Raw genomic sequence first — 19,709 nt, forward strand, 5'->3', positions numbered from 1 at the left:
GATCTAACACTTTTAAATATCTATGCCCCTAACATGGGCGCAGCCAACTATATAAACCAATTAATAACAAAATCAAAGAAACACATAGACAATAATACAATAATAGTAGGGATTTTAACACCCACCTCACTGAAATGACAGATCATCCAAGCAAAAGATCAACAAGAAAATAAAGGCTTTAAATGACAGACTGGACCAGATGGACATCACAGAGATATTCAGAACATTCCATCCCAAAGCAACAATACACATTCTTCTCTAGTGCACATGGAACATTCTCCAAAATAGATCACATCCTGGGTCACAAATCAGGTCTCAACCGGTATCAAAAGATTGGGATCATTCCCTGCATATTTTCAGACCACAATGCTCTGAAGCTAGAACTCAATCACAGGAGGAAATTTGGAAAGAACCCAAATACATGGAGACTAAACAACATCTTTCTAAAGAATGAATGGGTCAACCAGGAAATTAAAGAAGAATTGAAAAAATTCATGGAAACAAATGATAATGAAAACACAAACTGTTCAAAATCTGTGGGACACAGCAAAGGCGGTCCTGAGAGGAAAGTATATAGCGATACAAGCCTTTCTCAAGAAACAAGAAAAGTCTCAAGTACACAGTTTAACCTTATATCTAAAGGAGCTGGAGAAAGAACAAAGAAAGCCTAAACCCAGCAGGAGAAGAGAAATTATAATAAAGAACAGAACAGAAATCAATGAAATAGAAACAAACAAACAAAACCAACAGAAGAAATCAACAAAACTAGGAGCTGGTTCTTTGGAAGAATTAATAAGATTGATAAACCCCTGTCCAGACTTATCAAAAAGAAAAAAGAAAGGACCCAAATAAATAAAATCATGAATGAAAGAGGAGAGATCACAACCAACACCAAAGGAACACAAACAATTATAAGAACATATTATGAGCAACTATATGTCAGCAAATTTGACAATTTGGAAGAAATGGATGCATTCCTAGAGACATATAAACTACCAAAACTGAACCAGGAAGAAACAGAAAACCTGAGCAGACCAATAACCAGTAAGGAGATTAAAGCAGTCATCAAAAATCTCCCAACAGGGCGCCTGGGTGGCTCAGTGGGTTAAGCCGCTGCCTTCGGCTCAGGTCATGATCCCAGGTCCTGGGTTCGAGCCCCACATCGGGCTTTCTGCTCAGCGGGGAGCCTGCTTCCTCCTCTCTCTCTGCCTGCCTCTCTGCTTACTTGTGATTTCTCTCTGTCAAATAAATAAATAAAATCTTTAAAAAAAAAAAAAATCTCCCAACAAACAAGAGCCCAGGGCCAGATGGCTTCCCAGGGGAAGTCTGCAAGCATTTAAGAAAAAAAAATTTTTTTAAGATTTTTTTTTTATTTATATAATTGACACAGAGAGAGAGAGAGGTCACAAGTAGCAGAGAGGCAGGCAGAGAGAGAAGGTGGGGAAGCAGGCTCCCTGACGAGCAGAGAGCCTGATGTGGGCCTGGATCCCAGGACTCTTGAGATCATGACCTGAGCCGAAAGCAGAGGCTTAACTGACTGAGCCACCCAGGCGCCCTCTACCAAGCATTTAAAGAAGAATTCCTATTCTCCTGAAACTGTTCCAAAAAATAGAAATGGAAGGAAAACTTCCAAACTCATTTCATGAGGCCAGCATTACTTGATCCCAAAACCAGACAACGACCCCATCAAAAACAAGAATTACAGACAAATATCCTTGATAAACACGGATACAAAAATTCTCACCAAAATACTAGCCAATAGGATCCAATAGTACATTAAAAGGATTATTCACCACAACCAAGTGGGATTTATTCCAGGGCTGCAGGGCTGGTTCAACATCTGCAAAAAAAAATCAATGTGATATGATACATTAATAAAAGAAAGATCAAGAACCATATGATACTGTCAACAGATGCTGAGAAAGCATTTTACAAAGTACCCCTTCCTTTCCTGATCAAAACTCTTGAAAGTGCAGGGATAGAGGGCACATACCTCAGTATCATCAAAGCCATCTATGAAAAACCCACAGCGAATATCAATCTCAATGGGGAAAAACAGAGCTCTTCCCCTAAGTTCAGGATCATGGAATGGATGTCCACTAACATCACTGCTATTCAACACAGTACTAGAAGTCCTAACCTCAGCAATCAGACAACAAAACGAAATAAAAGGCATCCGAATCAGTAGAGAAGAAGTCAAACTCTCATTCTTTGCAGATGATATGATACTTTATGTGGAAAACCCAAAAGACTCCACTTCAAATCTGGCAGAACTCGTATAGGAATTCAGTAAAGTGTCAGGATATAAAATCAATGCACAGAAATCAGTTGCATTTCTATAAACCAACAAGACAGAAGAAAGAGAAATTAAGGAGTCGATCCCATTTACAATTGCACTCAAAATCATAAGATACCTAGAAATAAACCCAGCCAAAGAGGCAAAGCATCTGTACTCAGAAAACTATAAAGTACTCATGAAAGAAATTGAGGAAGACACAAAGAAATGGAAAAATGTTCTGTGCTCATGGATTGGAGGAACAAATATTGTGAAAATGTCTACACTACCTAAAGCAATCTACAAATGTAATGCAATCCTATCAAAATACCATCAATCTTTTTCAAAGAAATGGAACAAATAATCCTAAAATTTATATGGAACCAGAAAAGACCTAGAATAGCCAGAGGAATGTTGAAAAAGAAAGCCAAAGTTGGTGGCATCACAATTCCGGACTTCAAGCTCTATTACAAAGCTGTGTCATCATTAAGACAGTGTGGTACTGGCACAAAAACAGACACATAGATCAATGGAACAGAATAGAGAGCCCAGAAATAGACCCTCAACTCTATGGTCAACTCATCTTCGACAAAGCAGGAAAGAATGTTCAATGGAATAAAGACAGCCTCTTCAACAAATAGTGTTGGGAAAATTGGACAGCCACGTGCAAAAAATGAAACTGGACCATATCCTTACATCACACACAAAAATAGACTCAAAATGGATGAAGGACCTCAATGTGAGAAAGGAATCCATCAAAATCCTCGAGGAGAACACAGGCAGCAACCTCTTCGACCTCAGCCGCAGCAACTTCTTCCTAGGAACATCACCAAAGGCAAGGGAAGCAAGGGCAAAAATGAACTATTGGGACTTCATCAAGATCAAAAGCTTTTGCACAGCAAAGGAAACAGTCAACAAAACCAAAAGACAACTGACAGAATGGGAGAAGATATTTGCAAACAAGATATCAGATAAAGGACTAGTATCCAAAATCTATAACGAACTTATCATACTCAACACCCAAAGAACAAATAATCCAATCAAGAAATGGGCAGAAGACATGAACAGACATTTCTGCAAAGAAGACATCCAGATGGTGCAGACAAATGAAAAAGCGCTCTACATCACTCAGCATCAGGGAAATACAAATCAAAACCACAATGAGATACCACCTCACACCAGTCAGAATGGCTAAAATTAACAAGTCAGGAAACGAAAGATGCTGGCGACGATGCGGAGAAAGGGGAACCCTCCTACACTGTTGGTGGGAATGCAAGCTGGTGCAGCCACTCTGGAAAACAGTATGGAGGTTCCTCAAAAAGTTGAAAATAGAGCTATCCTACGTACGACCCAGTAATCACACTACTGGGTTATTTACCCTAAAGATACAAATGTAGTGATCTGAAGGGGCACATGCACCCGAATGTTTATAGCAGCAATGTCCATAATAGCCAAACTATGGGAAGAACCTAGATGACCATCAACAGATGAATGGATAAAGAAGATGTGTTGTGTATATATACAGTGGAATACTATGCAGCTATCGAAAGAAATGAAATTTTGCCATTTGCAGTGACGTGGATAGAACTAGAAGGTATTATGCTGAGCAAAATAAGTCCATCATAGAGATAATTATCATATTATCTTCCTGATATGAGGAATTTGAGAGGCAACATGGGGGGTTTGGGCGGTAGGGAAGGAAGAAATGAAACAAGATGCGATCGGGAGGGAGACAAACCATAAGAGACTCTTGATCTCAGGATACAAACTGAAGGTTGCTGGGGGAAGGGGGCTAAGGAAAGGGTGGCTGGGTTACAGACATTGGGGAGGGTATGTGCTATGCTGAGTGCTGTGAAGTGTGTAAACCTGGCAATTCAAAGACCTGTATTCCTGTGGCTAATAATACATTATATGTTAATTAAAAAATAAAAAATTTTTAAAAAATCAGGCATGATCCAGACCACAGTGCCACTTTCCACCTATCTTTCTAGCAAATGCAATGGGCTCTGCACAGAAAAAGGAAAACTCTTGATTTGCTCAAGCTTTTGAAGTGGCTAAAGGGAGAGAGGAGGAACAGACATTTATGAATAAAGTCGATGATTAAACTCCCTATCTTTTTACATTTTAGGAAAGAAAAAAAAACAAAACAAAAAGAAGGAATCTTAGAATTTTTTTTCTTCTGCAATCCACAGGGGCACTTAAGCATGAACACAGTTAGTTAAAAATGCCCTGCAGAGGAATACAGCAGGAACGGAATGGACACATAAAGAGAACTCCAGGCTGGACCATCCCCTGGTCACAGCAAAGGCTGATTCAGAAGCAGGACTTCAAAGAACCAACCAGAGCTAGTTCCAGAATCCTGGCAACAGTGAAGACACAGCTCCATCACGTGGTATGAAAAAGATTTCAAATTCACCTAAAAATATAGTAAGACTGATGACCCCAAACTTCATTAAGACAAGAGGTGTGGATTCCTTACCCCTTCACTTCCTACACATCCTCTTGGACTCTTCCTCCTCAAGACCACTCTTGGGGATACAGAAGGTCAGATTATCTAAAAACGCCAGGGGAAAACATCCAAAACCAGGCACAATTTTACTGCACTGTTGAGGAATACATAATTGGGTCATAAAGCTATAAAGACATCAACACAAATACTGTACTGGTCAGGAAAGTGGCTACCAGCAGGGGCAGAGGAGGGAGTCGTAGCCAGAGGAGGCCCTGTAGGTACAAGAGTGTTCTACTTCCTGACTCGGATGGGGTCACACAGGTGTTCATTTTATAATCTTTTAAGCACTACTTTTATGTTTCACGCATTTTTTATGTTACTGTATTTATCATGTTTTAGCAGTTTATACCATTAGGCCCTTCAATCTGAGAATTCCTTAAAGACTGCCTCCTTAAATGTCTAATGCACTTTCCTCCACAGCCCCCCAAGAAGTAAGCTCATCCCTTCTGTAACTCTGTAACACAACACCTGACCCATTCCTCACTAAGAAAGGCAAACTATGTCTCAAACAAGGGCAGTGAAGGAAAGAATACAAGCTAAAGACCTACACTTTTTATTTTTAAAGATTTTATTTATTTATTTATTTATTTATTTATTTGACAGAGACACAGCAGGAGAAGGAAACACAAGCAGAGGGAGTGGGAGAGGGAGAAGCAGGCTTCCCGCTGGGCAGGGAGCCCGATGTGGGGCTCCATCTCAGGACCCTGGGATCATGACCTGAGCCGAAGGCAGACACTTAATGAATGAGCCACCCAGGCGCCCCAAGACCTACACTTTTAATCAAGGAGCAAATCTCAATCAATACATTTTTAGCTTCAAAGTATCATAACAATTTCAGTATCTAGAAACAATAAGTGTGCTAAAATAAATTTCTAATATTATATACATGTCACATATAAATGTTAGATGTACAGATATTGGATATACATCAGAACAATTTGTAGACTTAAAATTAATGAGGAGAATTCTTATATACTGATATAAGTCACCTCCATGATATCTTGAGTGAAATTAAAAAGAAAAATGTGCATATGTATTTTTTTTTTAAGGATTTTATTTATTTGAGAGTAAGAGAGCAAGCAAAAGCGGCGGGAGGGGCAGAGGGAGAAGCAGACTCCCTGGTAAGTGGGGTGCACGATGTGGGGCTTGATCCTGGGACTCCAGGATCATGACTTAAGCCAAAGGCAGACGCTTAACCAGCTAACCAACTTAGCCACCCAGGCGCCCCTGTATTTGCTTGTTTGTGGAAAAAAGAGCCCTGAGAAGAAACTCAACAAACTAGTAACACTGATTGCTTCATGGGAAAGGGAGGATGGGAAAGTGAAAGAGACACAATTCGTAAACCCTTTTTGTTCCCTCTGATTTTCACACCATGTGTGTTTTTTTTAAATATACGAAATTTATATTAGAAAAAATACAAATCAAGGCACTGTAACACAATTTTTTTTTTTTTAAGATTTTATTTACTTATTTGACAGAGAGAGAGATCACAAGCAGGCAGGGAGGCAGGCAGAGAGAGGAGGAAGCAGGCTCTCTGCAGAGCAGAGAGCCCGATGTGGGGCTCGATCCCACGCTGGGATCATGACCTGAGCCAAAAGCAGAGGCTTTAACCCACTGAGCCACCCAGGCGCCCCGGCACTGTAACACAATTTAAATAGCAAAAAAACTGCTCTCATTAAATAGCCTGTGAAAGATCCTTATGATACCATAAAGACATTAAAAATATTTTAAAATAGGGGCACCTGGGTGTTAAGCGTCTGCCTTCGGCTCAGGTCATGATCCCAGGGTTCCGGGATGGAGCCCTGCATAGGGCTCCCTGCTCCTCCCTCTCCCTCTCCCACTGCTTGTGTTCCCTCTCTCGCTGTGTCTCTCTCTGTCAAATAAAAAAAATCTTTTTTAAAAATTTAAATAATTGGGCGCCTGGGTGGCTCAGTGGGTCAAGCCGCTGCCTTTGGCTCAGGTCATGATCTCAGGGTCCTGGGATCGAGTCCCACATCGGGTTCTCTGCTCAGCGGAGATCCTGCTTCCCTCTCTCTCTCTCTGCCTGCCTCTCCATCTACTTGTGATCTCTCTCTGTCAAATAAATAAATAAAATCTTTAAAAAAAAAATCATTATCTTTAAAAAAAAAAATTTTAAATAATTATTTAATTACATGAGGAAATGCTCATATTAAGGAAAAAATTTAAAATGTACACAATGCGATTTTAATTTCTTTAGAGATGTACCTAAGAAATAAGACAAATAGGAATAGAAGGGAACTTTCTCATTGATGAAAGCATCTGGAAAAAAACAAAATCAAAAACAACATACAGCTAACATTACACTTAGCACCAAAACACTGGACACTTTCTCCCTAAAAGAAGGAACAAGGCCAGGCAGTTTGCTCTCGTTGCATACTTAGCATGGTGCTAGAAGCTCTAGCCAATGTGTCAAGGAGAAGGGAATACAAGATATAAAGTTTGGAAAGAAGAAATAATACTATTCCTTTTCACAGATGATGTGATTGATTATCTACATAGAGAATCCCAAAGAATGTACAAAAAGACACCTAGAGCTAATAAGTATATTCAGCATAGGTAGAGGATAAACATGTTAAAAATGAACCATATTTCTATATACTAGCATTGGAGACTGACATTAAAAATACTATACCACTGGGGCGCCTGGGTGGCTCAGTGGGTTAAGCCTCTGCCTTCGGCTCAGGTCATGATCTCAGGGTCCTGGGATCAAGCCCCACATCAGGCTCTCTGCTCAGCGAGGAGCCTGCTTCCTCCTCTCTCTGTCTCTGCCTGTCTCTCTGCCTACTTGTGATCTCTGTCTGTCAAATAAATAAAATCTTAAAAAAAAAAATACTATACCACTGACAATTGCTAGAAAAAGTAAAATATTTACGTGTAAATCTAACAAAGTGTTTACGGGACTTGTATGCTGGAAACTACACAAATCTGGTGAAAGAAAGTAAAGAAGATCCAAATAAATGGAGATATATACTATGTTTATGGCTTAGAGGACTCAGTAAAGATGACAATTCTCCCCAAATTGACATATAGGTTTAACACAGTTCCTGTCAAAATCTTGGGAATTTTTGTGTCGATAAAGACAAGATTATTCTAAAATTTATACAGAAAGGCAAAGTAATCAGAACAGCTAAAACAATCATGAAAAGTAAGAATAAAGCTGAAGGTATCAGTCTACACAATTATAGGTACAATAATCAAGTCTGTGGTACTGGCAAGGGGACAAACATATGGATCAGGGGAACCAAAGAAAGGTCCCAGAAAGAGACCCACACAAATGCGCCCAACTGATTTTTTACAAAGGTACAAAAGCAATTTGATGGAAGAAATGGCCTTTCAAGAAATGGTGCTGGAGCAGTCATACAAAGTCAAATGTGAAACTATAACACCTTCAGAAAACAACACTGAAAATCTTCAAAATCTAAAACTAGGCAAAGAGATCTTAGACTCAACACAAAATCACAAGCCATAAGAGACAAATTTGATAAATTATATTTCATTAAAAGTATAATCTTTTGCTCTGCAAAAGACCATGTTAAGGGAACGACAAGACTGGGCGCCTGGCTGGCTCAGCTGGTAGAGCAGGTGACTCTTGATTTCAAAGTCATGAGTTCAAGCCCCATGTTGGGCATGGAGCTTACTTAAAAAAGAGAGAGAGAGAGAGAGAACACAAAAAGACAAGCTTTAGTGTGGGATACAATATCAGCCATCCACATGTCTGACACGTAAGGACCGGAACACATAAAGAACTCTCAAAACTTAAGCTTAAAAACAATCCTAGTAGTCAATGATCAAAAGATGTCAGAGGAAGTGGTGCTGATGGTAAACAGGCAGAGGGAAGGATGTTGGCCTTCATCAGCCATTAGGAATATGCAAATTAAACAAGACAGTACAATCAGGACAGCTAAAACTAGAAACCCTGAGCACGGCGGTCGGAGGGCACGAGGAGCAGCCCAGGCGTAGCACAAAGCACAGAGGCTGCAAGCCCCAAGGAGGCACCCCCTAGCCTGGGACCGGTCCTCCGTGGAGTTCTTCCTCCTGCCTCTCAACATGAACATCCTACTCGGACTCCTCGGGCTCCTGCAGTGACTCCTCCGGTGACAGCCACCTGCTGCAGCCTAAGGCCTGCATCCCCCAGTTGTGGCTTGTCTACGCTTCCTGCGCCCCCCGCCACCCTGCATGGAGGCCTGGGTCAGGCCCAGGCTGCCGTGGGCACCATCCCGGCATGGTCCCCGCCCCCAGCGGTGCAGGTGCCCATGCGGCAGCTGCCTTGTCTGGCCTGCAGCTCCTTGCGGCATCGAGGTGTGTGAGGAATGCCACTCAGAGCACAGTGGGCCGTGGGCTCTGTCCCCTCCTGGGGGGACAGGAGGGCACTCCTGAGTTTCCTGTTCGTCCTCTGAACCCAGGCCATACTCAACCAGTGTTCTGGTTCTCAACCAGTTGACTTTGTATGACTGCTCCAGCACCATTTCGCCTCCTCCCTCCTCCTTCTGAAGGCCGTCAGTGGCCTTCACATTGTTAGCATCCCCAACCCCTGGCAACAACCAAGGAAATTTTAGCCCGTCCCCCCAAATCGGAGAACATCACGTTCTGCAAGAAAGTGTTACCAAGATGGGGCTTTTCCAAAATGTGACATCTGGGGGGACAGGGGTGGGACGGTAACCTTGAGCTGCTGCCTGTTAGCCAATACCCTTGGGACTCATCCAGAAACAGCCCCGCAGACTCTGCAGCTGGTCGGCAGGGCCAGAGGCCAGGAGGATGCCTCAGTGCCACCAGCTGCACAGGCTTAGCCAAGTTATTAAAATGTTGATTTTAGAAAAAGTAACACATTTTAAAGCCCGTCGGGAAAAAAAAGTGACACCACCAAATGTTGGCAAGGGTGTAGAGAACCTGAATCACTTACACATTGCTGGTGGGAATATAAAATGGTTAAGGCCACACTGGAAAACACTTCGGCAGTTTCCTCAGTATTCAAACTCCATATAGCCCAGCGCCTATACTCCTGGGCATTTATCCCAAGGAAAGACTTATGTTCACATAAAAACCTGTACACAAATGTTTACAGCAGCTTTATTCATAATGGCGCAAAAAAAAAAAAAAAAAAGGAAACAATCCAGATGTCTTTCAACAGGTGAATGGTTAAAAAAAACTGTAATACTTCCATACCATAGGATACTATTCAGCAATAAAAAGGAAAAAACCTGAGAAAAACTGAGATCTTCAGAAGACCATGCTGAATGAAAAACGTCCACTGCAAAAAGTAACTTACTATATGATTCCACTTACATTCTTCAAGTGACAAAATTGTAGGGATGGAGAACAGATTAGTGATTGCCAAGGGTTAAGGAGCTGATGGTGTGAGGAAGACGATGGTGTGGCTGAGAAAAGGCAAACTGAGGAAGACTCGTGGTAACGGAGGCTCATACCTTCACTCTCATCCGTGTCCATTTCCTGGCTGTGACATTCTACTACAGTTTTTCCAGATGTTCCATGGGGAGGAGGGGATTGTGTGAAGTGTGTACACAGGCTTTCTCAGTATTATTTATTACAACTTCATGTGAATCCACAACAATCTCAAAATTAAAAGCTTACTTAAAAAAAAAAAAGACGGTGCACGGTTCCATCTGGAATAGTATTTTATAGCTTCCAAGCAACAGCAGATCTGAAGGCAGACAATTAGGATTCCTGGCATCTGTCTTTCAAAGAGGAGTATCTCATTTTGGGTACCCAATAATCAACATATGATAGCAAACTAACAGTCAACAGAGGCACAAGAGGGCTGGTTCCCAATCCATGAGACAATATTCAATCAACTATCCTTGATAGAGTCATCAGGCTTCCCCAAATCTAGTTACTGATCAGTAACTGTGAGTCTCAGGCCAGATTACAGGTGCATCCATGCAGTATAGTAAGAAATGCATTTGGCCCTTGTCCCCGATTTCTGGCACAGAGCTCCTAAAATCCTTGGAAGTTCCAAAATAATAGGAGGCGTTCTCCTAAAATTTATTCCTAAGAAGCCCCTTTCAATTACACTGGAATTTATGCTGATGAGGTGACGTCGGATGGGGTCCCTAAACAACGTCAGGATTGGGCTAGTCATGAGAAACACCGAGTCATTAGCAGGCTGCTGACTGGGGAAGGGAAGGAGGCTGCCTGGAGATTAAACCCTATTAAAACTCTTGCACAAGGAGAGAACTTCCAGGCGGGTGAATGAACACACGCGCGGGAAGGGTGGTGCACACCCTGCCTTGTTCCAGAGGGCAGAAGCTTCTGCTTCCGGACCCTGCAGGACCTGGCCCTATATACCTCTGAGTGTGTTCAACTGTGCCCTCTGTAATATTCTTTACAATAAACTGGTGAATACAGGGTTTCCCTGAGCTTTGTGAGTCATTCTAGCAAATTAGCAGACCCGAGGAGGAGATGGTGGGAACCCCCGATTTATAAACCAGTGGGTCAGAAGTACAAGAGGCCTGAACTTGCAACTGGGATTTGTCCGAAGCGGGCAGCAGTCTTGTGGGACTGAGCCCTTACCCAGTGGGATCTGCAGTCTTTCCATGTAGACAGCGTCAGAATGGAGTTCAGTCTGTAGTACACCCAGCCGGATCTCGCTGCGAAATGGAGAACTGCTCTGTAGGGGGAAAAAAATCCCACACATCTGGGGTCACAGGTGTTGAGAGTAGAGGAGAAAGTTTTCCCTTACAATTCTCCCTCTAGAAGATGCAATTTATGAACAGCTAGATTTAGCCCCAAAACAGCACATCAGTTCACCAAAAGATATTTTCCTTTCAAAGAACTTCTACGTAGCATTTCCGCCACACATTTTAAGGAATTCTTTCGATTAAAACTCCATTTACCCCACCCTTTTCAGAATCTCATCCGCTAAAGCCATGTGCGGCACTCCCGTGGGCCCACAAAACCCCTCTCTCCAATTTCACAGGGGAAGACAGTGAGGCTTGGTCACCAGATTGGCTCAGGGATGGGCAAGAGCGTTCCAACCGCTGAACCAGTGCTCCTGCCCAAGTCCATCTTTCCCTAGTCCCACTTTAAACAATTACCCTCATGGAATTCTTTCCATGTGGACCTCACCTTACTCATAAACTGTGAACTCAAACTAACCCTGCAAGACACAGTCCACAGGAAATCCAGGGACAGGGGCGCTGCAGACAGCTGCTTTCCGGTATGACGAGGAACAGCCAAGTCTATTGCGCAGTTAAATGGGAGAACAAGCCCTCCGAGCGGGAGCTGGCTGCAGCCTCCTTCCAGCTCCCCCAGCTCCCTCACCTAACTATGCCTTGGCTTTCTACCTGCAGGAACGCAGAAGGAAAACAAAATATTTACTTCCTCCTCACGAACAGCAAGAGTAGAATGAAACATAATTGTCTGTGTTTCTCAGAATGAAGCAGAAACCACACATGTGGTTGTGTAATTAGTAAAAGCCATTCTAGGATCATCTTTCTTACGGGTTCAAAATCTTCTCATTGCATACAATTGCTCTGCACTGGAAGGAGGCAGTTTTACTTAAAGAGACCGGCTTGTTTGCCTGAAGTCACAGAGTGTGACTTGTGTCTCATCCCCTTCTGAATCCCTGTGCAGCTTTCTTGGTCCATACACTATTCCCAACCACTACAGATAGGGGGAAAGAAAAGAAAATGCATAATAATTAATTCTCATATGCCGGGGGTTTCAACATCCATGCTGTCGACGTTCTGGGCAATAGTCTTTGTGCAAGGGAGTTGTCTGGTACACTACAGGATGTTTAATGGTAACCCTGGGCTCTACCCACAAGATGCCAGGAGCAGCCTTCCAGTTGTAACAACCAAAAATATCTCCAAAAACTGCCAAATGTCCCTGTGGGGAGCAGAACTGCCCTGGTTGAAAACCACTACGTTATACATAATACACACAAATATTTGGAAGACAAAATCACCCAAAAGGAAAACTTTAGACTGAAAAGAGAAGATAAAAAGAAAGCATAATTCTCTTTAAATATGTGAGGTTTCCATATAAAAGCAGGAACCGGGGCACCTGTGTGGCTCAATCAGTTAAGCATCTGCCTTCAGCTCCGGTCATGATTCCAGAGTCCTAGGATCGAGTCCTGCATCAGGCTCCTTGTTCAGTGGGGAGCATGCTTCTCTCTCTGCCTACTCTGCCTGCTGCTTCCCCTGCTTGTGCTCTCTCTCTCTGAGAAATAAATAAAATCTAAAAAAAAAAAAAAAAAGTTAAAATAATAATAAAACCAGTTAATAACATTATTTTTAAAAGATTTATTTATTTTTTTAAAAGATTTTATTTATTTATTTGACAGAGAGAAATCACAAGTAAGCAGAGAGGCAGGCAGAGAGAGAGGAGGAAGCAGGCTCCCTGCTGAGCAGAAAGCCCGATGTGGGGCTCGAACCCAGGACCTGGGATCATGACCTGAGCCAAAGGCAGCGGCTTAACCCACTGAGCCACCCAGGCGCCCCAAGATTTATTTATTTTTTATATGAGAGAGAGAGACAGTGCACAAGGAGGGCAGGGGAGGGAGAAAACTCCCTGCTGAGCGCAGAGCCTGCTGAGGACTCAATCTCAGAACCCTGAGATCATGACCTGAGCCGAAAGCAAGAGTCGAACATTTAACCAAATAGTTCACCCAGGCACTCCAAAATCAGCTAACATTTGTATTTCCCGCAAGCCCACCACTATTCTGTGTACTTTAAGTATTATTTCATTCAATCTTTACAATAACCCAGTGAAGTTGGTAATGTTGTCCTCACTTTATAGACCAAAACAAAAACAAAAACAAAAACAAAAAAACTGAGGCTCAGAAATGTTAAAGAATATGCCCAAGGTCCAAGAGCTAATAGCAAAAGCAGAACCAAGACTCAAACCAAGGTCTAACTCTGAGACCAAGCTTGGAACCACCAAGCTACTACAACCACAACAAATTAAGGATTTTACCTCAACGTAATAAATAAAGAACTCTTTGACTCACAAGCTGTTCCTTTCAGCAACAGTCCACCATGGTATCTGTCCAGACCACAAGCAGACCCAGAAAGTCTTCCTTCCTAATCCCCGGGAAGCCTCTGCCCTAAGTCCCTGGAGTCCCTCTGCAACATTCAGCTCTTCCTACTTGACGCTACTGAAGCTACTCTCTCAAGCACTTCCTACTCAGCTCCTCCAGAAGTGGGGCAACCCGCTTCTCATGCTTACAGTCCCACAAAGGCTTGCACAAACTGGGGCTCAGTAACCTTTTCTGAACCACTGCCCCTGAGGCAAAAGGCCTCCACACCCCCCACCCTCCAGATCCCACACCAGGAGGAATGATTGGAGCACCTTGGAGAGATGCAATTTTTATACTTAAGCTGAAGATTCTATTGGATATGCTCCAAGTTTTTTCCAATTCTCAGAATCTGAGTCAGAAAGGGAGAGATGACTGGCAGCACACCCCCCTGGCTACACCTTCAAACAAACTACCAAGGACTCGCTTGACTATGACCACATACCATGTAGCAGGGGCCACGTGGATTTATACACATAAACATGTATGTATGTTTATGTATATGTGTACTTACGCATACATGTATGCATAACTATGAATGCATATATATGCATACAAATATCTGTTTGCTCTTGAAGAAATTTTTTTTTTAAGATTTCATTTGTCAGAGACAGAGAGAGAGAGCACACAAGCAGGGGGAGGAGCGGCAGGCAGAGGGAGAAGCAGGTTCCCTGCTAAGCAGGGAGCCTACTGCAGGACTCGATCCCAGGACCCTGGGATCATGACCCAAGCCAAAGGGAGACGCTTAACCATCTGAGCCACCCAGGCCGCCCTCTTGAAGAAATTAAGTGAACACCTACAAGATTTCTAAGGACTTGAAACCAACACAAGAAGATCTAAATCAGGAGCCTCTGTTTTTTCCCCCTTGATGTATTAATTTTTTTCCCCTTGATGTAATGCTTCCCCTAGTGCTCCCCATAAAATACCAACACAATCTGCCAACGAGCACGACGTCCCCCAAGCAGTGGAGCCTGGCATCCTTTCAGGAAGTGCCAAGCAGCCAAGCCCTCTTGGAAGAAATGAGAGTTTGCGTGTGTGGCAGTAAAGAGATGTTCACCAACAGTGGACGGCGGGGGCGGCGGGGGGTGTTGTGCTGAAGCACCCTTCAGAACACTAAATATTAGTCCGCAGACCACCTTCAAAAAACAAACGCTAAATTGTATCTTACAAGCACTAAATTTCCCACAGAAATCCCAGGTTTCCAGGCCAAAGTACTTATATTGCTTTTAAAAAAAACAAACAACCAAAAAAACCTATGCCCAGGGGCGCCTGGGTGGCTCAGTGGGTTAAAGCCTCTGCTTTCGGCTCAGGTCATGATCTCAGGGTCCTGGGATCGAGCCCTGAGTCAGGCTCTCTGCTCAGCAGGGAGCCTGCTTCCCCCTCTCTCTCTGCCTGCCTCTCTGCCTGCTTGTGATCTCTGTCACATAAAAAATAAATAAATAAATCTTTAAAAAAACAAAACCAAAAACCAAAAACCTATGCCCACCGTTCACAGAGGTAGAAGCCTGTCTTAACCATATCTAACTAATGGCAAATTCTCTACAGTAAACTGGAGGTGAAGCGGCGAGGTGGATGAGAAGGCCACAGAGCAGAGCAATCAAGCAACTGCTTTGCCCAAGCCAGTTCAGAATAAGGACTATGTGGAGGGCACCCAGCAGACACCGTGCCAGGGGTCCCTCCTTACCTTCCTCAGTGTTTCTGAGAGGTAGGGAGAAGAATCCTGCACCCACACAAGCCCTCCCCACGGTCACCAGGTATGGAGGGTCTTTCTTTCCTAACGGGCTATCTCCATCAATGACATAGCATTTTCCCTTCATGGGCAACCAATCACCATTCAAGAGAGGCTGAGATGTAACCCTCCAGAACATGCATTCAGACAGATGACGAAATGGGCCGGCCACCTAGCACAGAACTCGGGGCCAAAATAAACACTTCAACAGGACCGACAAAGCTTCCAAGACCAACCACAAACCCTTCCATTTGCAGGTAGGTTTTTCCTTATTTGCTTCGAGTGAATCTCCCAATTTGGGATAACCAGACAGAAGCTTCCGAATGCATGCGTCTTATTTCAGGGGCCAGTTTAAAACCGGCACCACTTAACTCCATGTGAGTTTAAACAGGGCCTATTTTTCCATCGATACGCCTTTGTCGGGGAAAGCTTGAAAAGCTGTAGTTCAACGCGTGTCACCAAATGTGACTAAAGTCAAGGCAATTAGACCTATGATTTAAAGGAAAAAAAAAAACCATCACAAAGCTTCTGTCCTGCGCACATCCCAATTACGGCTAAAAACAAACAAAGAATTTTTATTCTTTTTTTCTTTAAAAAAAAGGTGTGCAGGCAGCTGAGAAATCACGGGGACAGAGACAGCCGATGTCCGAGGGGGCAACGGCTTCTGAGATGTGTTCTGGGACAGGGCACGGAACCAACCAGTGGTACTTTTCTCTCCAATTCTCTCTCCATCTTCTATCTGCCCAATCGCCACATTCCGGTCCAGCAAAGTGCCTTTATCCTTTGAGAGGCTCGCGGCGGAGCAAGAGGGACTGAAGGCAGGCGAGGGGGAGATGCCCGGGATTTGTTGCAACACGTAGAGCTGGAAAACGTGTAGCTGTTTACTAGCGGCGCCCGGGCGACGCCAGCGCAGCGCGCAGCAGAGCACACCCCTCGGGCCCGACCCCGCCTCCCCCCTCAGCCCCGGGCGCGCTCGGGCGTGGGGGCGACGCAGCGCTCGGCCTCCCCGACGCGCCCGCGGGACGCGCAGGCTCCCCGCGCACCGCCCCCAGGGCATCGGCGCCGCACTCCCGCGGCCCCCGCGCCCACCCCGCGCACTGCCCGCCCCGAGTTACCTCGGAGGCCTGGGTTGTCGTCTCTGGCCCGAATCTTTCGGATTTTGACGGGGCGCCCACTCAGGGTGGCCAGGACCAGTCGCTGGCGCAAGAAGTTGCAGCCCGCGTAGCTGAGGCAGTGCGCCTGGGTCGCCATGTGCGCGCCCTCCGCAAAGGCGCGGGCGGCCGGGGCGCGGCGACTTCGGACGGGCGCGGGGGTCGCGACCCCGGCGGCGGCGGCGACAGCGGCGGTGGTGACCCGGGCTCTCTACCGTAGCCCCGCAGCCCCCGGCGCGTCCACGTGGTTTGGAACAGGAAGACGGAGAGACGAGACACCGGGTCAGAGGGGAGAGGGGCGGAGTCGGTAGCCGTCTCCGCGCCTCCCCACCCGACCGGGGACGGCTCCCGCGCCAGGTCTCGCCTCTATTGGTCCGCGCAGGATCAGGGCGGTGCCCGTGAGATGTAGTCATTGGCTCGCACTGGAGCTGGGCGGTGCCCGGGCCGCGCTGCCATTGGCCCGCGATGGAGTGGGGCGGTGCTTGGGCCCCGGCAACAGCGCGCGGCTGGAGGGAGCGCGTGCGGGGGCAGCTCGTTAGCCAAGCGCGGGAGCTCCCCTTCCCTGATAGTCTCTGTGCGTTCTCTCCACGCGGGGGGGCCGGGGAGGGGGCGACGGGCTGGCGTTGGTGCCCACTACACGCGCGGTACTTAGCCTTAGTACTTACGGCAAACCCTAGATGTACCTAGTATTATCTCCCCCGCCTTTTTCCTGCTGGAGAAGATGGGATTAGCGCGTTATCCTGTAGCGGACTCTGTGCTGAGCGCGCAGCCGGCGCGGTCCCCTCGCCCCCAGCTGCAACCCCGTGAGGTGCACCCATTCCCGCCTTACACGGGAGGAAAGACGCGAGGAACATTGCACAGGTGGCGTGGCCCTATGCATGGGGACCGGAGTCTTGCGATACCAGGCCATTGCTTACTTTATTATGAGACACCAAGATGTGCCCCTTTCACATCGGTCTCTTTATGTGCACAGCGCTTCCGCCAAATCAGTTTCTCCCATCCCGCATGCCTCAAAACGGATAGTTAATAACAAAACACACACACACACACACACACACACACACAGATTCTGCTTTTGCCTCTTTGCTGTCTTTTAATCCTGCATACCAGAATCTTACCAAAGATTGGACTATATCACTCCTCTGCTCAAAACCTTCAGAGAGGGGCGCCTGGGTGGCTCAGGCAATAAGCATCTGCCTTCTTCTCAGGTCATGATCCAGAGTCGTGGGATCGAGACCCACATCAGGCTCCCTGCTAAGCGGGAAGCCTGCTTCTCCCTCTCCCACTTCCCCTGCTTGTTATGAAGCTGCCAGGCCAGAGAGACCACACAGAGAGTGGACTATTCTAGCTGACAGCTAGCATCAATCATAGACATGGGGGTGATGGAGCCTTCAGGTGATTGCAGTCCCCAGCCAGCCTCTGATGCCACTCTGGCTAACACCATTTGGAGTACAGATAAACTGTCCTCAGAGCCCCCCAAACTGCATGTTCCTGAGCTAAATAAATGTTTGTTACTGTTTTAAGCTATAGGTTTGGGGGTAGTTTGTTACACAGTAACAAATAACTGAAACTACATATCCCTGAATTCCTTTCCTTTCATAACTCTAGGTTAGCAAACCAGGAGAAGAAACATCTTGCATGAGATTTGAAAGATGTAAAGTCAAAGCCACATTGTTTGTGTTTGAAAGGTTCCAGGTTTTCTTGCAGTGGGAATACTTATCTGACGCTGATCCTGCCTAGTGGGCGGGAGCAACAGTTGGGCCCATAGCTGTTCCAGTTCTCACCTGATCCTGCTTTAGCAACTCCCAAGCACTGAGCCAAAGTACATTTACCTCCATGATGAAGGACACCATCCCCTGCTGGTCACTCACATCTTTGAGGTTGGAGACTTGCAGGCAGTGAGAGCTGATGCGAGTTCCAGCACATCCTACTGACTTTGGGTTTTATCAACAGGCACAAAGACAACAGCCTCACAGACTGTGAAACCAGCCCCCACAACTGTATAAGATCAAATCCCTATAGCAAATCTCTAGTGAGTGGTTCTGCTTTTCTGGTTGAACCCTGACTGGTACAACAAGCCATTACTGAAAGCCTACTGAGAGGAAGGTTCTCTGCTAAAGGCTTTACATACATAACCTTACTTGAGCCTAGGGGCGCCTGGGTGGCTCAGTGGGTTAAGCCGCTGCCTTCGGCTCAGGTCATGATCTCAGGGTCCTGGGATGGAGCCCAGCATCCGGCTCTCTGCTCAGCAGGGAGCCTGCTTCCTCCTCTCTCTCTGCCTGCCTCTCTGCCTGCTTGTGATCTCTCTGTCAAATAAATTAAAAAAAAAATAAAAATCTTTAAAAAAAAAAAAAAGAATCACCCTTTGAGGGGCACCTGAGTGGCTCAGTGGGTTAAGGCCTCTGCCTTCGGCTCAGGTCATGATCCCAGGGTCCTGGAATCGAGCCCCGCATCTCGCTCTCTGCTCGGCGGGGAGCCTCTTTCCTCCTCTCTCTCTGCCTGCCTCTCTACCTATTTGTGATCTCTGAGTGTCAAATAAATAAATTTAAAAAAATTTAAAAAAAAAAAAGAATCACACTTTGAGAAGCTTAAAAAACAAACAAAAGATTTTTGGGATGTCTTCCAGTGTACCAACATACACATAATGGAAGTTGCAAAAGAAGAGAAAAAGGGAAAGGAGCAGAAAGAATATTTGAAAAAAATAGTGAGCAAATCTTTCCAAATTTAATGAAATACATAAATTTGCACATCCAAGTTGTTAAAGTCAGTACATAGAAGTTGAGCCTATGGATAAGAACCCATCCTGGCTGATACCTTGATGACAAGCTGGTGTGACCCTGAAACACAGAACCCAGCTAAGCCGTGCCTGGACTCCCACCCCACAGAAACAGTGAGATAATAATTACGTGTTCAAGGCACTGTGTGTGTGGTTACTTGTTACCCAGCTACAGAAAATTAATACACTGGGTTTCAAACCCAAGTCAGTCTGG

The 19,709-nt window shown here is 45.2% G+C and overlaps 1 protein-coding gene across 3 annotated transcripts in view; it reads right to left on the bottom strand.

Moving 5' to 3' along the window:
- Positions 1-17,002, bottom strand: part of RCL1 (RNA terminal phosphate cyclase like 1) — a 66,235-nt gene extending 49,233 nt beyond the window's left edge. Inside the window, exon 1 of one of the 3 annotated variants that reach the window (XM_047700915.1) lies at positions 16,684-16,997. In XM_047700915.1, coding sequence (XP_047556871.1) covers positions 16,684-16,819 — 136 coding nt within the window. In that variant the 5' untranslated portion in view covers positions 16,820-16,997. Of the gene's footprint in view, positions 1-13,773; positions 13,846-16,683 lie in introns of those variants that run through there. The other 2 variants (XM_047700917.1, XM_047700916.1) reach the window with 2 other exon arrangements.
- Positions 17,003-19,709: the final 2,707 nt, after the last annotated feature.

Source organism: Lutra lutra, chromosome 13, assembly GCF_902655055.1.
Source record: "Lutra lutra chromosome 13, mLutLut1.2, whole genome shotgun sequence".
Lineage (NCBI taxonomy): Eukaryota > Metazoa > Chordata > Mammalia > Carnivora > Mustelidae > Lutra > Lutra lutra.